We start from the raw sequence: 19,985 nt of genomic DNA on the forward strand, positions 1-19,985 counted from the left end.
GGCACATCAGAGCACAGCACATAGGGGTACAACACAACAGGCCACATCAGGGTGCACGGCACATCAGGGCAGGGCAGATGGCACAGTGCAGGACATGGCACATCAGGGCACAGCACATCAGGACAGGGCACAGCACATCAGGACAGGGCAAATGGCACATCAGGGTACAGGGCACATGAAACACCACATCGGGGTACAAAGCCCAGCACATCAGGGTACATGGGGCACATGGCACATCAGGGTACATGGGGCACAATCACAGCACATCAGGGCACATGGGGCATATCGGGGCACATATGAGCACACCAGGGCACATGGGGCACATGAGAGCACATCAGGGCACAATCAGGGAACATGGGGCACATGAGAGCACATCAGGGCACAGCACATCAGGACAGGGCACATGGCACATCAGGGTACAGGACATGGCACATCAGGGCACAGCGCATCAGGACAGGGCACATCAGGGTACAGGGCACATGAAACGGCACATCAGGGTACAAAGCCCAGCACATCAGGGTACCCCATGTACCCTGATGTGCTGGGCTTTGTACCCTGATGTGCTGGGCTTTGTACCCTGATGTGCTGGGCTTTGTACCCTGATGTGCCCTGTCCTGATGCGCTGTGCCCTGATGTGCCCTGTCCTGTACCCTGATGTGCCATGTGCCCTGTCCTGATGTGCTGTGCCCCATGTGCCCTGATGTGATCTCATGTGCCCCATGTTCCCTGGTGTGCCCCATGTTCCCTGGTGTGCCCCATGTTCCCTGGTGTGCCCCATGTTCCCTGGTGTGCCCCATGTTCCCTGGTGTGCCCCATGTTCCCTGGTGTGCCCCATGTTCCCTGGTGTGCCCCATGTTCCCCCGATTGTGCCCTGATGTGCTCTCATGTGCCCCATGGCACATCAGGGCACAATCAGAGCACATGGGGCATATCAGGGCACATACGAGCACACCAGGGCACATACGAGCACACCAGGGCACATACGAGCACACCAGGGCACAATCAGGGAACATGGGGCACATGGGGAACAGCACATCAGGACAGGGCACATGGCACATCAGGGTACAGGGTACCCTGATGTACAGAGCCCAGCACATCAGGGTACATGGGGCACAATCAGGGCACATGAGGGCACAATCAGGGCACATGGGAGCACATCAGAGCACATGGGAGCACATCAGGGCACATGAGAGCACATCAGGGCACATGAAAGCACATCAGGGCACATGAGAGCACATTAGGGTACAATCAGGGCACATGAGAGCACACCAGGGCACAGGTCAGCATTTACTTGTTTTCTTCAAAGGCAGAGTAACGCAGGAAGCGTCTGTCATAAGTTCACTTGTCTCTCATGTCACGCTGCTACTCCCTGGCAGCCCCCCCCCCCTCTTCTCGTCCATCTCAGATAATGTCACAAGCAAATGGGGATGGACGAGAAGAGAGGAGGGGCCGCCGGGGAATAGCAGTGTGACATGAGAGACAAGTGAACTTATGACAGACGCTTCCTGCGCTACTCTTCATGCACCTCGATCTACACTTCCGCGGCAGTGTCCGGTCCGCGGGCCACAAATGGCCCGCGGGCCGGTACTTTGAGATCACTGTTTTAAAGGGATTGTAAACCCTCGTGTTTTTTCACCTTAATGCATTAAGGTGACAAAAATTCTGGCAATGAACGGCCCCCTAACTCCCCCATTTTGCTCACCTGAGCCTTTCGATCCCTCTGCCGAGATGCGCTCTAGCTCTCTGCCCGGGGTTCTTGGGTCTTGATTGGATAGATTGATGGCAGCGCAGGCATTGGCTCCCTTTGCTGTCAATCAAATCCAATGACGGGGCTGAGTCTGGCATTCTGTGTCTATAGACGCAAATGCTGGACTCGGGAGCACGCCTGCAAGGTAATGCCCAGGGAGAGCTTCTCCCAGGGGATTAACCGATGCAAGGAGGATCCGACGGGGGACCCCAGAAGACAATGATTGGGGCCGCACTATGCGTAACGAACTGCACAGTGGAGATAAGTATGATATGTTTGTTTTTTTAAAAAAAAACAAGGGTTTACAAACCCTTAAACCTCAACCTTGCCATGGGCGAGGCTACATTTTAGGCCACTTCAGAGTTTCCTCCTAAAGGTATGGAACCACAGGCCCGAAACCCTAGATAGAAAAGGTAAAGATCCCCACCAGGGACAAGCGAACACTTTGGTGGTGGAGCAATTAGTCAGTTTTTTTTCAAAGGGCTTACTATGGTCCTTCCTGGTCGGAAAAATTGTGATCACAGGCGCCAACGTGTGGGGCCCACTGGGATCAGAATCTGGCACAGAGAGTATGATCCTGAACCGAGGCAGTAAAGTCCTCAAATTGGAGGGAGTTAAAGCCAGTCGCCTTAGCGTGCCTTCTCTCCAAACCAGGGGCTACATGAACAAGCAGGGGGGCACGAGAAGCAAAGCTCTTCAGTTGCTGTCAACAGAAATTATGGGTTCCATGGAAAATCATTTACTTTCCTTGTCAGCGGTCCATCTTAAAGGCACACTAAACCGAGCTAGACATTTTGAGCAGGTGGCAAATTCAAGAAGCAGAGTGGAGCTTGAATCCAGAAATTTGGAAGTACAGTCGCTTTAGATCTGAGGGCAATCTCTGCTGATTTTATCATCCAATCATGTACAAGCAAAAATGCTGTTTTTTATTTTCTTTGTATGTTCCCCCTCAGATCTACAGTGACTGCATTTCCAAGTGCACTTGTAGTGCAAAGTGGATTTGCCTTTTGTGAAAAAACTAAAATCATAGTATCAGTGTTTGGAATTCCTACAAAATTGTGCAAAGGTCTTGCAGTTAGCACTCTTGAGGTGCAAGTGGCCTCCTTCCTGGAGTGACCAATTTCTTCAGAATCTTTAGTTGCAAGATATTTTAAGGTACTTACTAGATCCAAACCAGCCCCTGCTAAGCATTTTCCCAAATGGAATCTGTCAATGGTTCTGCAAGCCTTCACAAAGGAACCTTTTGAACCGCTGCAATCAATTTCTTTATGAAATCTTACTTTTAAGACCGTATTTTCAGTTGCAATCACATCTGCACGTAGAATCGATGAACTGCGCGCTATATCAGTTGAAGCAACCTTTCTTGTCTATTTACCCAGATAGGATTATTTTTAAGACGGAACTGTTTTTTTTTTTTTTGCCGTTTTGGCGTCCGTTCATAACCAGTCACAGGAGATTATCCTGCTGACTTTTTGTTCAAACCCGTCGGTTAGTTTTTTTATTTTACAATTTGGATGTAAGAAGAATTCTGTTGTGTTACCTGGAAGTAACAAGGGACTTTAGGTCTTCGGACTCCTTGTTCTTTTTTTTTTTTTTGGACAACAAAAAGGGCCACCAGACATCGAAGGGGTCAATTGCTAGATGGCTTAAATTGGCTATTTTAGAAGCTTGCTCCCAGGTTGGATTGTCTCTCCCCTGCTGGGAATTTGAGCACCACTCTACTAAAGCTCTGGCCACTACTTGGGCAGAAAAAGCTGGTGCAACCCCAGATCAAATTTGTAAAACAGCTACGTGCTCAAGTCCTTTGTCAACCTTTGTCCGTCATTACCGACTGGGCCTTCTGTCAGCAGGTGAGCAGGCATTTGGCAGCAAGGTCCTGCAGGCTGTTCTCTCCCTATTTGGTTTGTCTTGTTTATCATCTCAGGTGCTGTCCTGAAAGACGTTTACGGAGAATTCAAGTTAGACTTACCAGTAACTTGTTTTCCAGGAGTCTTTCAGGACAGCAGCGACCCACCTTTGTTTTATGCTGTGACATATTTTGATTATGTGTTCCAGTCTGGGCTGGAGGTACTCTACTACAACTGACGAGCTGTGGGGAGAATCCTCCTTTTAAGGTTTGGTGGAAGTGCCGTTTACTGTTGGCAAGTGTGAGGAGCCACTCTCAGGTGCTATCCTGGAAAACAAGTTACCAGTTAGGCCCCTTTCACACTGAGGCAGGAGGTGCGGTGGCGGTATAGTGCCGTCGGAATTGCGGCGGTATTCGGCCACTAGCGGGGCTACAATGCGGTCCCATTGTTTTCTATGGGAACGGGCTGTGGAGGAGCGGTAAACACAGCGCTCCTCTCACAGCTCCAAAGATGCTGCTGGCAGGAATTTTGGAGCGGTCCCGCCAGCGCATCGCCTCAGTGTGAAGGCACTCGGGCTTTCACATTGAGACTGCAGTGCAGGAGTTTTTCAGGCGCCTGAAAAACTCATCATTGTGAAAGTGGTTTTTCATGACAGGGATTTTTTTATTTTTTTTAATTGGTTGTAAAAAACGATCATGTGTATGATCCAGAGCATTTTTCTCGATGTGAAAAATGGCCGTTTAATTTAGAACCTGCTCTATTTTTTCACATCGTTTTTCACGGCGTGAAAAACAGTCGTGTGTACGCTTTGAGGGGGAAAATGCGCATGCTCAGAAGCAAGTTATGAGACGGGAAAATTGGCATAAGCAGCCCTACGGGTGGCACCATTCGAATGGAACTGCCCCTTTATAGTGCCGTCGTACGTCACCGCGCTTTGCGCAAGTATTTTTTTCCACGAACGTGTGTATGCAAGACAGGCTTGAGAAGTAGAGCGTCGAGAAATACTTTTTTTTTTTTTTTTTCATGACATGAATAACGTGTGTGTGTGTGTGTGTGTGTGTGTGTGTGTGTGTGTGTGTGTGTATACGCGGCATAAGTCTAACTTGAATTTTCTATTGTTGGTTCCTGTTTAAAGGCTGATTGCACTAGGAGTGCAGATCCCTTAGCTATGGCCATCACTACAGCATGTACAGAAAATACTGTTGAAACATGTACTTTACTTTTTAAAAGTATATTTCACTTTTTGTAGAAAAAAAAGCAGCCATATTACAAAAAGAAAAATGTTGATTTGTTATCATATTTTTTGCTTGCTGCTCTCAATAAAGCTAAATAAATTCTTACTTAAATTTTTATTTTTTTATCGATTTTGTGCTGAACAGCTTAAGTATCTTTGGTGTTTTTAACAGGCTGGTTCAACGTGGATGATGGCAGAAACACCAATGTATATGTTTCAGGTAAGTACAAACGACACATTTTGTTTTAAAGCAGTCTGCCATTTACCACTTTTTTATTTTATTTTCACGGAAAATCATTGTTTTTATATGTTCTCTTGGCAGGGCTTCCTTTGGATCTGACCTATGATGAATTTATTGAAATCATGTCAAAGTGTGGAATCATTATGCGGGATCTGCAGACAGAGGACTTTAAAGTAAAACTGTACAAAGACAAGGATGGGAACCTGAAAGGCGATGGCTTGTGTTGCTATCTCAAGGTTAGTTTAGTTTTGGGTAACTATAACCCTTTTGGAGGTTGTTAAGATTTAACTACTTCATTAGGGGGTTACCCTCATTCCCAACCGGGCCTTTTTTTTTATTTATTTTTATCGAATGTTCCCATGTATTCAGATAAGGTTAATCTTTTGCTGGCAACCTAGTGCAATAAGAAAGCAGGTGGGCTTACAGGCTGAACATATGCTTCACTGGGTGCTTCTAGCACCTTGAACGAGCTGTCTATTACCGATTTCTTGCAGAAATGTAATCGGGCAGTTTTTTCCTGACCCTGCCCTGTAAAGATCCTGTTAAGGGGTCTGGGAGGGAAGGGGTGTAATCCTTCTTCCAAAAGTAGGCTGTCTTGATTTTTCATTACCAAACCACTTACTGTATGCAGCAAACACTTCTCCCTAAAAAAAAAAAAAATTTTTTTTCAGTTTATATATATCTTTACTAGAGCACTTTTATGATAGAGTAGTAAAGTCTGTAAGAAGAAAAAAAAAAAGTTTCCACTTGCAAGGCAATGATATAATGTGCTAATCTGCATCACATACTAGCACATTATGAAAAACGTACCTTTTAAAACAAAGCTCTCCAGCAGCGCACCGTCACCGCTGCAGAGGCTTCCAACTTCACCTGGTCTTCCTTCTGGGTTCGGAGACTCCGGACGTCTTTTTGGATGTGCCACGATGATGTTACGGGTATTCCTTCAGAGGGCATGCTCCGGTGACGTAACTGGCTGCTACTCGCTAGATTATCCCCTAAACTGTTCATGTTTAGAAGATATTCATTTTACCTACAGGCAAGCTTTATTAGAAGCTTACCTGTAGGTGAGAATAACAAAAACAAGTTTACTACCACTTTAAAGGGTTAGTTCAACTTTACCAACAAACTGCCTATGCAAATAAGTGGTGTCTGAAGATAAACAAACTGTACAGCTCTGACATGAAACATGTGGAAATAAATGTAAGTAAAAATAGGTACATGAATGATCCAAATATTACAGTCCAGTGCGATGTATAGGTGATGCCCATACACATGGATGTGTATGAAGTTTAGATAAGGCAATTATTACATTGGACCAGTGTAAATATATATGTGGCATCCCTGGGAATCACTGTAGTAGGCACCACTAATAATACAGTGATCAGCACTAGGAGGTCACTTGCTCAATATGGGTGCCATTTAAGGGGCAAAGAATTCCATGGGGATCTCGCAGGTGTAGCACCTAAATACTTAACTTGGTACAAGCTGGACCAATGTAACTACATAAAAATTGCCATACTTAAGCTTTAAAGTTTGAACTCCAGGCACAAAAACATCAAATATATTCCTGAATGGCACAAAGAAAATAAATCCACATTCTGTGTTCCAAATACCTTTGCCAGCCCAGTCATTACCTTTTTAAAAGGAGCAGTGACATCACTGGCATACACATGCTCTGCAAACCTTTTGTGTGCAGAAGTCCCTGCTAATACTTACCCGAGCCCCTATGCCTATTTACATTTATTTGCACACAACTGGGTACTGTATTTAGCAAATTAGCCCATGTATAACTGGGATGAATAAGCCAGGTCAAAGTGTCTCCCATTTACGGTATTTGTGGCTGGAGATGGAAGACTTCGAACCAGGAAAAATAAATGGCTGCGGCAGTAACATTGATGAGCGAGCACGGACCTCGCATTTCTGCTCTTAGGAACATAGAAAAACAGAAGGAAATGCTCATTTAAATGCTCGCCAACTGCTCTGTCTCTGCTACTCCTCTCTGTCAATCCCTCCACTGGCTTCCGCTCACCCAACAAATTAAATTCAAAATACTAACAACTATCTACCAAGCCAGCTACATCACTGACCTAGGGCCATATTCTCAAAGAATTACGCCGGCGTATCAGCAGATACGCCGACGTAAGTCCGATTCTAAGGCCGTCCTATGTTTAAGTGTATTCTCAAACTGAGATACACTTAAACATGCCTAAGATACGACGGCCAGCGCCGTTGTATCTTAGGCTGCAATATCTACGCTGACCGCTAGGTGGCGTTTCCTTTGCGGTCAGCGTAGAATATGCAAATGACTAGTCACGCCGATTCTCTTACGTACGCTTGCCCGTCGTAGTGATTTTACGTTGTTTCCATAAGCGATACGCGGCGTAAAGATAAACATGCCCCCTAGGTGGCGTACTCAATGTTAAGTATGGCCGTCGTTCCCGCGTCGAAATTTGAAAATTTAACGTTGTTTGCGTAAGTCGTCCGTGAATGGCGCTGGACGCCATTTACGTTACCGTCAAAACAAATGACGTCCGTGAGACGTCATTTAGCACAATGCACGCCGGGTAATTTACCCGACGGAGCATGCGCATTACGATCGGCACGGGAGCGCGCCTAATTTAAATGATCCACGCCCCCTACCAGGATCATTTGAATTGGGAGTGCTTGCGCGGGTGGACTTTACGCTACGTCGCCGCAAGTTTACAGGTAAGTGGTTTGGGAATCAGGCACTTGCCAGTTAAACTTGCGGCGGAGTAACGTAAAGGACATACTTTACGCCGCCGGAGATTTATAAGAATATGGCCCACAGTCTCTAAATACCAACCTAATCGTTCTCTTCGTTCTTCTCAAGACCTCCTGCTCTCTAGCTCTCTCATCACTTGCTCCCATGCTCATCTCCAGGCCTTTTCCAGAGCCTCTCCAAGCCTATGGAACTCCTTACCAATCTGTCCGTCTATCTCCTTCTCTATTGGCTTTTAGAGGATCCCTGAAAACCCTCCTCTTCAGAGAAGCCTATCCTACCCACACCCAACAACTGTATTTTAATTTTGTCCATCTGATCATCCCCCACAGCTACTACCCTTTGTTCCACTTGACTCTCCCTTCTAGACTGTAAGCTCTAACGAGCATGGCCCTCTGATCCTTCTTGTATTGTGACTGTACTGTCTTCCCTGATGTTGTAAAGTGCTGTTGGCGCTATATAAATCCTGTATAATAATAATTTACATTAAAGCTGGCCATATACCAACTGAAGTTGCTGAGCTGGCCAAATTTCGATCAGTGTGGCGTTCCTACTTAAATTAAGTTAATCGCTTGACTTCTGTCAAAGTGAAACTTTTTCTTGATCTGATGTCGCTGTCAGAGTACATTTGTCCTTTTAGGGAAGGGATGGAGACTTCCTTCATCCACCTCATTTGTGTGTGTATAAAACGTCTTTTTTTTTTTTCATTTAGCCTTTATCTTAACTGAATTTTAGCAGTATGTTTGCTGGTCATGATGTAAAATACTTGTGTGTTTTTCATTTTAGAAAGAATCTGTTGCGCTGGCTTTAAAAATCCTTGATGATTATGAAATCAGAGGCTACAGACTTCATGTTGAAAGTGCAAAGTTCCAGCTCAAAGGGGAATACGATGCATCAAAAAAGAAGAAGAAATCAAAGGACTACAAGAAGAAATTGTCACTGCAGCAAAAGTATGCAGAGTGTGTGTGTGTGTGTGTGTGTGTGTGTGTGTGTGGTTACAACTTTTCGGTATTTATAGAAACGCTAACTTGTACACTTAGAGCTTTTTCAGAGGACCCCAGAATATATTACAAATTGACTGATTGCTAAAGAGGAACCTTACAGAAATGTTGGTTTCCCATCCAAACTGTTGAATCGCAGACCTGCATGCAGGAAGCATACAGCAAGTGTAGTAAATCTAAAGCCAGAAATCGGCTTCGGCTGATGTTTTCCATTGATTTAGAAATTATTGAAGCCACTGGATTAGCATTTCCCAGAAGTTGGTCAGCAATTCAGTCCAACAATTTCTCTCAGGGCATGTGTTTTATTTTTTTTATTTTTTTTTGACAGTTTCCTAAACTATTATACTTCCTTTATTGCCTACTTCAGATACTCTATGCACATTTTTCTGCATTGGCAGTCATAGCTAGGGAGAAATTAATAGTATGATACTTGTGAAGTGATGTTTTCCATATGTATACAACATCAACCTAAATTGTTCATAATCTAGTTGGCTGCTTGTGTAACCTAACTGAAGGGCTACAGAACATAGATAAATATATTTCCATATAACAAGTGTTATTAATCCCCCCCCCCCCAGGTGGGTGTCTTTGTTGATGAAGATTTGGCTGTTTGTTAGCATTGATTCCATTAAAATCTACTTACAGTATTTGTTTGAGCCCATATTCCTAAAAACATGGCAGTGCAATGCATTTGCACTTATATAATTTTCTTGCCTGTAGGATTTAATTAATATACTATTGAAACCATGCTTTTGAATGTAGTCAAAAGTTTAATAATAAAGAAGTTGACAAAAAAAGGATATTCAAGCAGAGTTCTGCCTGAAGAAAATTAAAAGTCAGCCACTACAAATACTGCAGCAGCTGACTTTGAAAATAAGGACACTTGCCTGTCCAGGGTGCCCGCAATGTCCTCACCCGAAGCCGAGCCGACCCGTCCCTTGGCTCTGGGTAGAGGCACCGGCATCTAAAGTAAGGTAATCAGGAAGTGAGGCCATGCGGCGTCGCAACCTGGTTTCCTACTGCACATGCGCGAGTCGCGTTGCGCGTTCCCTGCTGTATTCTGGGACCTGTGTGTCTCCCAGAAGACGGGATGGGGGGGGGCGGGCGCTGGCGGATATGGCTTAGATCGCCATGGATACTGTGCCGATCTTTCTCTGGAAGTGGGAGCAAACGCTTGTATTAGGTGGGTATCTGCTCCCCCATGAAAGGTGCCAAATTGGACCATCTATAAACCAACAAAGTCCGATTCCAAGTCTATCTCCTTATGAGGAGGTGCCCATGCTTGTTTAGGTGGTGGTAGTATGCTGGCGTTTGGAGAGGCACAGTTGAGGGAAATATCAGACAGTGTCTCAGGGTTAGAAATTTGGAGTTTTGTACGTGAAAAGATCTCAGATTTTTCAGTTTCATCAGTTTTGAATGCAGGTGGTAATCTGTTCATTGAGAGGGCAGATGGCAGAAATGAGGAATTCCTCAATTTGTTTTTGAATGAGGGTTCTGGGAAAGATGGTGGCCTTATTTGTGGCAGTACCTTTTGCTCAATTTCATTCCAGTCCTCTGCAGCTGAATACTCTGTCAGCTTTGAAAAGGAGATTGAAGTCTTTGGACTCACGGATGTGTCTGCGTCAGTGTCCTGCGGTCACTAGAGCAGCACGATTCTGGCTAAAATGAGAATCACGATTTTTTATTATTTTTTGTTTAAAAGATAGATCACGATTCTCGCGGCGTAACATCTTTCACATTAAACAAAAAAAAAATTAGGCTAACTTTACTGTTTAGTTTTTTTTTATTCATTGAGGTGTATTTTTTCCCCAAAAATTGCGTTTGAAAGGCTGCTGAGCAAATACAGGTGTCTGTTTAATAAACTGAGAAGTTTTTTTTCTCAGTTCAGTTCTCGGCAGTTCTCAGAGGAAAATTATCACCTCTGCGGCCGGTTTAATAAACTGAGAACTGAAGTTCTCAGAGGGAGAACAGAGGAGAAGTGTTTCCTCTGAAAACGGCTGAGATTCTGTGTAAAAGTGGGTGGGCCTGTAATCTCGTGAGATATTGTGAGATTACAGTGCAGCCGAGTTCAAAAAGTGAAACTAAAGTTTAAAACGAACATGTAATTACATGTTTTCAGACACGTGATATATATATATATATATATATATATATATTATATATATATATATATATATATATATATATATATATATATATATATATTTGTTATCCTGTATATATTCACGTGTGTGTGTATGTATGTATGTATGCATACATACAGTGTGTGTGTTATATATTCTGTGTGATATTACACACACACACACAGTGTATATATATATATATATATACACACATGTGTGTGTGTGTGTGTGTGTGTGTGTGTGTGTGTGTATATATAATATAGTTTTTAATATTCATTTTTAACCCACTGGTGCTAATATTAGGAAGAAATGAGCCTTCTTCCTCTTATCACACCAGATTCTCCACCTCTGAGCTGGTGAATCTGGAAGGGAGATATTTCAGTGGAAGGGCTGTGAGATCTTCAGATCACGGTTTATTAAACTGGCTGTTTGTGACAAAACAGCCATGTGCTGTGATGAGAAGTGGAGAATATGTTCTCTGCTCCTCATCATAGTTTATTAAACCGGCAATGCTCTGTGATAAGCCGTGATCATCATGATCTCGGCTTATCACGGTTTATTAAACGTACACCACAGTGTGACATAAAATATTGCAACAATTGCCATTTGTATTCCCTCGGGTATAGCACTATATCCCATTCTGGGTGCTTGTTTATCATCATCCTTCCCTTTGAAAGCCTGATGCTGCGTACACACGACCGTTTTTCGGGTTGTAAAAAATTTTTTGTCATTAAAATGATCAGCATTTTGTTACAACGTTAAAAATGGGCATTATAAATTTCGAACATGCTCTAATTTTTTACGTTGTCATTTTTAACGTCGTAAAAAATGGTCGTGTGTGGGCTCTAACGACGTGAAAAAAACGTGCATGCTCAGAAGCAAGTGATGAGACGGGAGCGCTCGTTCTGGTAAAACTAGTGTTCGTAATGGAGATGGCACATTCATCACGCTGTAACAGACTGAAAAGCGCGAATCGGCAAAAGCAGCCCCAAGGGTGGCGCTATCCGAATGGAACTTCCCCTTTATAGTGCCATCATACGTGTTGTATGTCACCGCGCTTTGCTAGAGCATTTTTTTTTCCACGATCGTGTGTAGTCAATGCCGTTTTTTAATGATCGGGTTGAAAAAAACTTCATTTTTTCTAGACCATTAAAAACGTCATTTTTTACAACCTGAAAAACCGATCGTGTGTCCGCGGAATGCCACTTGGACCCCTTTCACACTGCGGCGCTTTTCAAGCATTTTAGTGCTAGAAAATAGCACCTGTAAAGTGCCTCTCAAGCCACCCCAGTGTGAAAGCCAATGTCCTGCAATCAGCATCTTTGGGGCAGTCCAAAATGCCCTGCATATTGAAATGAATGGGCAGTGTCGGCGCTTTTAACCCTTTCTTCAGCCGCTTGCGGGTGTTAAAAGCGCCCTGTTAGTGGCAGAAAAACGCTGCTATAACAGCAGTAAAGCACCGCTAAAACTAGCGGTGCTTTACCGCGTATGCACCCAGCACCCCAGTGTGAAAGGGGTCTACTTGGTGAGGTTAGTAGCTGTTAAGCTTGCAGCTCAGGTCCCCACTATTAATCAGGAACCAATCGGCATGGTTCCTGAATAATTTGATGCCTATGGCAGCAATGACGTGATCACATGCAAGCTGGAGGCTTCATTGAAAAGAACACACAGGCCCAGATCCACAAAGAAATTACGCCGGCGTATGTATTGATACGCCGCGTAATTTCTAAGATGCCCCATCGTATATTTGTTTTGTATCCACAAAACAAGATACGACTGAATGTGGGCTCGATCCGACTGGCGTACGTCTTAGTACGCCGTCGGATCTTAGGTGCATATTTACGCTGGCCGCTAGGTGGCGCTTCCATCGATTTCCGCGTCGAGTATGCAAATTAGCTAGATACGCCAATCCACAAACGTACGTCCGCCCAATGCTTTTTTTTACGTCGTTTACGTAAGGTTTTTTTTGGCATAACGTTACCCCTGCTCTATGAGGCGTACGCAATGTTAAGTATGGACGTCGGGCCAGCGTAGAATTTTCCGTTGTGTACGTCGTTTGCGTAAAACGTTCGCGAATAGGGCTTTGCGTAAATTGCGTTCATGTCGTCTAGGCATTGAGCGGGCGTAATTTAATTTGAAAATCCGACGTGATACTGAGCATGCGCGCGCATGCGCTGTACGAAAAAAAGCGTAATTTACGTGGGGTCAAGCGTGGGCAAACCTGTTAAATACTGCTCTTTGGTTCACTGGACTCCACTGAGCACTGTAACGCCTTATATATTTTCTTACACTTCAGGCTTTGGTATTTGAAGACTTGATTTGAATTAGCGTACCTGACAATGGCAGTCAACTGTCCTGCCAGGACAGGTCATCCCTTTCCCTCTGAGTGTTCTTATTTAGAGTCCCCAGTTTTGGAATAGAATGCAGATTGGCCACTGGGGCCGGAAAGAAACGTGTATTTAATTGTCCCTGCCTGTGACTCGTGGTGTTTAGCTTTTCGGAGAATGTCACTTTTGTTTTTCTGTCCCACGTAGACAACTAGATTGGAGACCCGAAAAGAAACTTGATTCCAGAAAACGTCATGAAAGAGTTATAATAATTAGGAATATGTTTCATCCTACAGACTTTGAGGTGAGCACAAATCATTCATTAGCACATTTATGGTATCTTCTGTTATCTTGTATTTACTTATCTGCTCTCATCTTGTAAATGGTGACCTTAGACCTTTGGTCCATAAGGTTTTGGCCGTCAGGTGACAGGTGTTCCAGGTATGTGTAGATGGGAGAAAGCAGAACTCCAAGAATGTCACACTTCAGACCTAAGCTGGCCATACATGGCTCTTCTTCTTTTTTTTCTCAACTGGTCTGATTTCCCCATCCACACATTCAAGGTGGATGGGGAATTTCCCCTGCTGTGTTATTGTATTCTGACAACAGGACCTCTACCTCTACACAATTGCAGTAGAACATAGCAGGAGAGCCTGTTTGTGCCCAGAGGTTTCAGTGTTTTATATTTATTATCCTCTCGTTGAAAAGGATGCTAATAACATTTTGTATTTTAGTAATGTAAAAAACAAACAAAAAAAACATGTTTGGGTATTATAATATACAGTGTGTAGCGTACCAACAACTGTTTTACACAATGTTGGCCAGTAGAGGTTGCTGCTGCTTTTTAAGATTACCACAGAGCCTTACAAAACACAGGATTTTGTCAAATGTTAGAGTTTGAATCCTTACATATTTGCTGTAAAGTGAACAACTGGTAAGAAGTAAAGGTAAATGTGAAAATGAAATTTGATTTGTGAATTTGTATTTTTCATTTAGTCCAGTTCTAATTGTATCTTGGGCATTTGTGATGTGCATTCTGTGAGTGCTTACCACTTCATGTATTTTCCTGGGCACAACAATGGCCTTTTTCCATAGCTCAGCACAGATACCATGCTGATGTACAAAGTGCAGTGAACCATAGCCATTTGAAAATTTTACGTTGTTTGCGTAAGTCGTTCGCGAATAGGGCTTTGCGTAAGTTACGTTCACGTTGATACCAATGAGGCTTTGCGGCGTAATTTCGAGCATGCGCACTGGGATTTTTTCACGAACGGCGCATGCGCCGATCGCAAGAAACGTCAAATACGCGGGGTCACGTGAAATTTAAATAAAACACGCCAACAACATCCCCATTTGAATTAGGCAGGCTTACGCCGCCACACATACGTTACGCCGCCGTAACTAAGGGCGCAAGTTCTTTCTGCATACGGAACTTGCGCCCAAATTTAAGGCAGGAGATACAGAGATATCGGAGATACGTTACGCCCACAGAAAGATGCGCTCATCTTTCTGAATCCGGGCCACTGAGTCCAAAACTTCCCTGTCTTCCAGCCCTGCAACCTCTGTAGTCTACAACATTCAATACTTTGTGAAATGGTTGCCCAAGCCCCCCCATGCCACCACGCCCTTTGGCTCCTTAGTCTGATCCCTACATCAGTACAAATCTCTGACATCTCTGCTGAGTTTGCAGGAGGAACCACAGCGTGGTGGGAGATTTGACACACTCGGGACTTTAAAACATTAATGGCTTTGACGAAGACTGTTTTTCTGAGACACGGAAGAGGTTTTTTTTTATTTATTTTTTTAATCTCTTTTAATTTTCGGAGAATATTTTTTCCATACAAAAAATAAAACCTTACATTTACAGTTCCATTTTCAATAACATTAATCTGCTCTCTTCTAGAGCCTCCATAAAATGTTAATTCATTCCTTTCACCTAACAAAAAAAAAAAGGTTTTTTTTTTTTTTTTTTTTTTTTTTTTTACACTCCTCTCTCTCTCCCTTTATCCAATGGCATGGTTAACCTCCCCTTGTACCCTATTTATCCTGATGCTGTCATAGAGCTTTCTATCCAGCTCGCCCATACTCTCTCATATTTCTCCCCATGTCCTCTATTCCAGTATGCCTCCCTATACAATGGCAGGTTGCTGTTTACTAGGTTTTTCCAATGTACTACCGAGGTAGCGTCTACCTTTTTCCAATTTAACACTATAGTTTTCCTTGCGTAGAATAATAAGCCTACCTGTGTTCTCCTTCTCACTGAAACAATATTTTCCCCTACCAATCCTAGCAAACAGATCTCTGCCTCCTGTTTCAAGATTATTGATGTCATTGTGGCAATCATTCTCAGAACTTCCCTCCAGAATACCACTATCTTTGGGCATAACCAAAATATATGCATAAAATCTCCTGGAATGTCTGCACATCTCCAGCAGTTCTGAGGATTTGTCGGAGAAATCTTATATAACTTATATGGTGTATAGTGGCTCCTATGTATCATTTTAAATTGTATTAATTTATCTCAGTGATACCAAGATCTGTAATGGGAACCTCCATACCTCCTCCCAATTCTCCATTAAATTTGGAACATCTCTTCCAATTTTAACTTAATTTACTTATATCTGGCGATGTAGTCCTTATTAAATACATATAGAAAATGGAGATTGTCTTTTTTCCACTTTTTACCATTTGCTCCAACCCTCATTCTATTAATCGCGGGGTCCCCTCTGGAAACTGAGCTAATAAGGCATGAATAAGCTGCCTATACCTAAACGCATAACTCTCGGGGATATTCCAAAGCTGCCTCATTTCCACATATGAAAGAAACTTTTCCCCCTGTAGTACTTGTGACAATTTCTTCACCCCATATGTAGTCCATGCTCCTGGATCCTGAATCGAATCCAGATGTGGTAACTCAGGATTTCTCCACAGTGGGGTATTTGGGGATAATTTTGTTTTGGAGTATCCTTCTCTTCCCATAGCAGCTTTCCATATTTTAACTGTTTTCATTGCAGGGGTTAGATCTCGCCTTGTTTTAATCCCTCCATACAGCAATCCCTGCAGTGCCTCCACTGATTGGACCGCTGCTGCTTCCAACATAGTAGCCGAGTCATACCCATCCGGGTTTAACCATCTCCCTGTCGTCACTAATTGTGTAGCTATATAATATTTATAAAAAACTGGAAAGGCCAACCCTCCCTGTGCCTCCGGTCTCATAAGTGTACTTAATTTAATTCTAGCTGGTTTATTTGCCCATATAAATGTAGAGAGCATTCCATGTAGCTGTGAAAAAACATTCCATTCCGTGTAGCTGTGAAAAAAACTTTTTGGCACCCACTGTGGAGAATTCCTGAATATATACAAAAATTTAGGATGAATTTTCATCTTTACCAGATTTACACATCCCAATAGTGACAAAGGCAACGTCGCCCATATCTTTAATCTCTTCCCAAGCTCCTGTACCACTGGATCTAGATTCAGCTTTCGAAAATCCTCAACCTGTCTAGATAATATTATACCCTGGTATTTTAAATTCCGTTACCAATTTTAATGGTAAATTCGGGGCAGCGGTTTCCTGTGCTCTGGGTCTATTGCTATTGCAAAGAGCGCTGGAGAGAGAGGGCAGCCCTGCCTCGTACCTCGATTGTATCGAAGGCCTTCTCTATATCTAGAGAGGCCACTGTCCTAGATCCCTCCTGCTTATGATGAGTATGTATATTTGTATACAGCTCTAAAAGATAGTGGGTGATCCTAGATAGTTGTCAGCTTGTGCACCAGACACTAAGGGCTAGATTCACGTAGGGGGACGCAAGTTTGTGCGGGCGCAGTATTCACAAAGCACTTGCTCCGTAAGTTGTGGCGGCGTAGCGTAAATCTGCAAACAACGTAAAATTTTAAAAATTCGACGCGGGAACGACGTCCATACTTAACATTGGATATGCCTCATATAGCAGGAGTAACGTTGCGCCGGAAAAAGCCTTACGCAAACAACGTAAAAAAAATCCGCCGGGCGCACGTACGTTTCTGGTTAGGCGTATCCAGCTCATTTGCATATTCTACGCTGAAATCGACGGCAGCGCCACCTAGCGGCCAGCATAAATATGCACCCTAAGATACGACGGCGTAAGAGACTTACGCCAGTCGGATCTTAGCCTAATTTCGGCGTATCTTGCTTTCTAAATACAGAAAGAAGATACGCCGGTGCAGATTTGAATTTACGCGGCGTATCAATAGATACGCCGGCGTAAATTCTTTCTGAATCTATCCCTAAGTCTTCACCGCTTGAGGCACACTCCCCTAATGGGTTACACTCACCAGAGCTTAGAAAATCTCAAGCCTTAAGAGAAGTCCTCATATTACTTTAAAACACGGTCATCAACATTGGAGGTGGATTCGGGAAATATGGTTTACTTCGATCAAAGACATTCATAAAATACAAAAGATTCGGACATGGCGTAATCCTGTTTCATAAGTTTATTTATAAGCCCAAAATATATTTATTTATAAGCCCCTATATAAAATGCATACAAACTCTAAGCATCAATGAAGTATATAAATTAAATGCGAATGTAGTCACCAGTCTGCTGCACAGGGAGACACCTGTGTCGATTGCACGGCGATATAGTTTCCTTCCTAAAGTAGCCAGTTGACTGGGAAGCCCACTCGTCCCTTCTGGTTGCAGTAGAGGTCTTGACTGACGCGTTTCGTCATAACTGACTTCAACTGAGGGCGTGATCTCATGGTGTAATGCTAGGCTTTTATTAGTCCATCTCCCAACTTGTTAGCCCTGAGTTAGCTGCTTGCTTTGGCTGATAGGTGCACGCAAGTGTAATATCAACACACAGATAACCTTACAGGCTTGAGAGATCGGATCACCTGCCCACACTGCACAATCTAATAACTAAACAAAGGTATAGCTATAAGTCTTTAGCTTCATACCTCAAACCTAATACAATCACTTGGTGAGTATCAGTGCGAAACGTCAGCTGTGTGTCCCTTTTTTACTGTTTGCTGTGGACTGTAGTGTATTCCATTTACTATTAAAGGACATTTGGGATTTTTTTCCAGGAGTGCGGCTGTCCAAATATCTTTCTTTTGTTTTTCTAATTCAATCACTAGCCTGTGTTGATTTATAAAACAGTTACTGAAACTGAATATCATTCACTCGCAATAATCCTACAGCATATATAAATATTCATAACTAAAAAGAATATACATATTGCATATACAAAAATAGATGCTAAAGCAATATACACCTCTTAATATTAAAAAGCTCCAATTGATCTGGACATCATTAATAATAGACCCGACAGGGGAAGTTAATGTATACAACTCATTTGAACCATATTAAAATTCAAATACAATTTTATAAAATTTAATAAAAAAAACGATTAAAATGGTTGAGAGTTCAATAATCGCTGATGAAAAAGTTGATATCCAAATCAACATTTTAACCCTTTTGGTAAGAGTGTCAACCAAAAATATCCATTGTGTTTCGCGTTTGGATCTGACAATATTAGAACCTCTATATGCCGGTTTTAGGTGATCAACACCCCGGAATTTAAACCATGATGGGTCCTGGTTGTGGAACAAGTTGAAATGCAGAGACACATTATGATCTTTGAACCCAATTAAAATATTCTGTGCATGTTCTGCTAGCCTAACTTTTAAACATCTCTTCGTACGGCCCATGTGCATTAGATATTTAACGATGATGTGCTTTTCAGTTAATTATCCACCTTGTTGTGCAATGCATGTGTATTTGGAAATTCCTTTTTACAGATTGCACTTTTATTTTTCTTGTGTTTACCCAAACAAAATTCTTAAAGCGGGGGTTCACCCTAAAAAATTTTTTTAACATTACATTCGGCTGTTTTATTTTATTTTATCCTCGTACATACCGTATTTTCACCGCCGCTTCCGGGTATGTCTTCTGCAGGACTGGGCGTTCCTAATTGATTAACAGGCTTCCGACCGTCGCATACAGCGCATCACGAGTTGCCGAAAGAAGCCGGACTGCGAGTCGGCTCTATACGGCGCCTGCGCACCGACGTTCGGCTTCTTTCGGCAGCTCGTGAGGCGCAGTGTGCGACGGTCGGAAGCCTGTCAATCAATTAGGAACGCCCAGTCCCGCAGAAGACATACCCGGAAGCGGCGGTGAAAATACGGTATGTACGGGGATAAAATTTAAAAAAAACAGCCGATTGTCCTTCTGACAACTCGGCTGAATGTAATGTTAAAATTATTTTTTTTGGGTGAACCCCCGCTTTAAGTCAAATCTGTCATCTTCAGTTTGTTTATTTATGCAGCAGGTCTAATGATTCGGGCTGCAACTAACGATTATTTTTATAATCGATTAGTTGGCCGATTTATTGTTTCGATTAATCGGATAATAGCAGATTGCAGATGGCAGATTGCAAAACATAAATTGCCGCAAAAACACATTACATGCTTTTCTGCAGCTTCTCGATTGAAGTATATTGAACCAAAAAAAACAAAATGGCACCGTTTTGCATTAAAAAGTTCTTGCCCTTTTCAAATACGCAGCACCTGAAAAAATCATGGATGTGAACGTGTCCCATAGGAAAACATGTAAATGAACTGTAGTGTGTTTCTGCAAAAAGCACCAAAAAAAAGAGGTGTGACCCCGGCCTGAGATGTTTAGTAACATAATGGGGTTAAAAGAACAAAAATAAGTACAAAGCGCAAATAATCGCTACTGTAAG

At 42.9% G+C, this 19,985-nt stretch overlaps 1 protein-coding gene across 1 annotated transcript in view; it reads left to right on the plus strand.

Annotated features, from left to right (window-relative positions):
• HTATSF1 (HIV-1 Tat specific factor 1) overlaps positions 1 to 19,985 on the plus strand; it is a 40,677-nt gene that overhangs the window by 11,083 nt on the left and 9,609 nt on the right. Inside the window, exons 3-6 of the mRNA XM_040323754.1 lie at positions 5,001 to 5,048; positions 5,151 to 5,305; positions 8,596 to 8,759; positions 13,468 to 13,564. Of these exons, the coding sequence (XP_040179688.1) occupies positions 5,001 to 5,048; positions 5,151 to 5,305; positions 8,596 to 8,759; positions 13,468 to 13,564 (464 nt within the window). The remainder of the gene's footprint in view (positions 1 to 5,000; positions 5,049 to 5,150; positions 5,306 to 8,595; positions 8,760 to 13,467; positions 13,565 to 19,985) is intronic.

This window comes from Rana temporaria, chromosome 9, assembly GCF_905171775.1.
Source record: "Rana temporaria chromosome 9, aRanTem1.1, whole genome shotgun sequence".
Classification (NCBI taxonomy): Eukaryota; Metazoa; Chordata; class Amphibia; order Anura; family Ranidae; genus Rana; species Rana temporaria.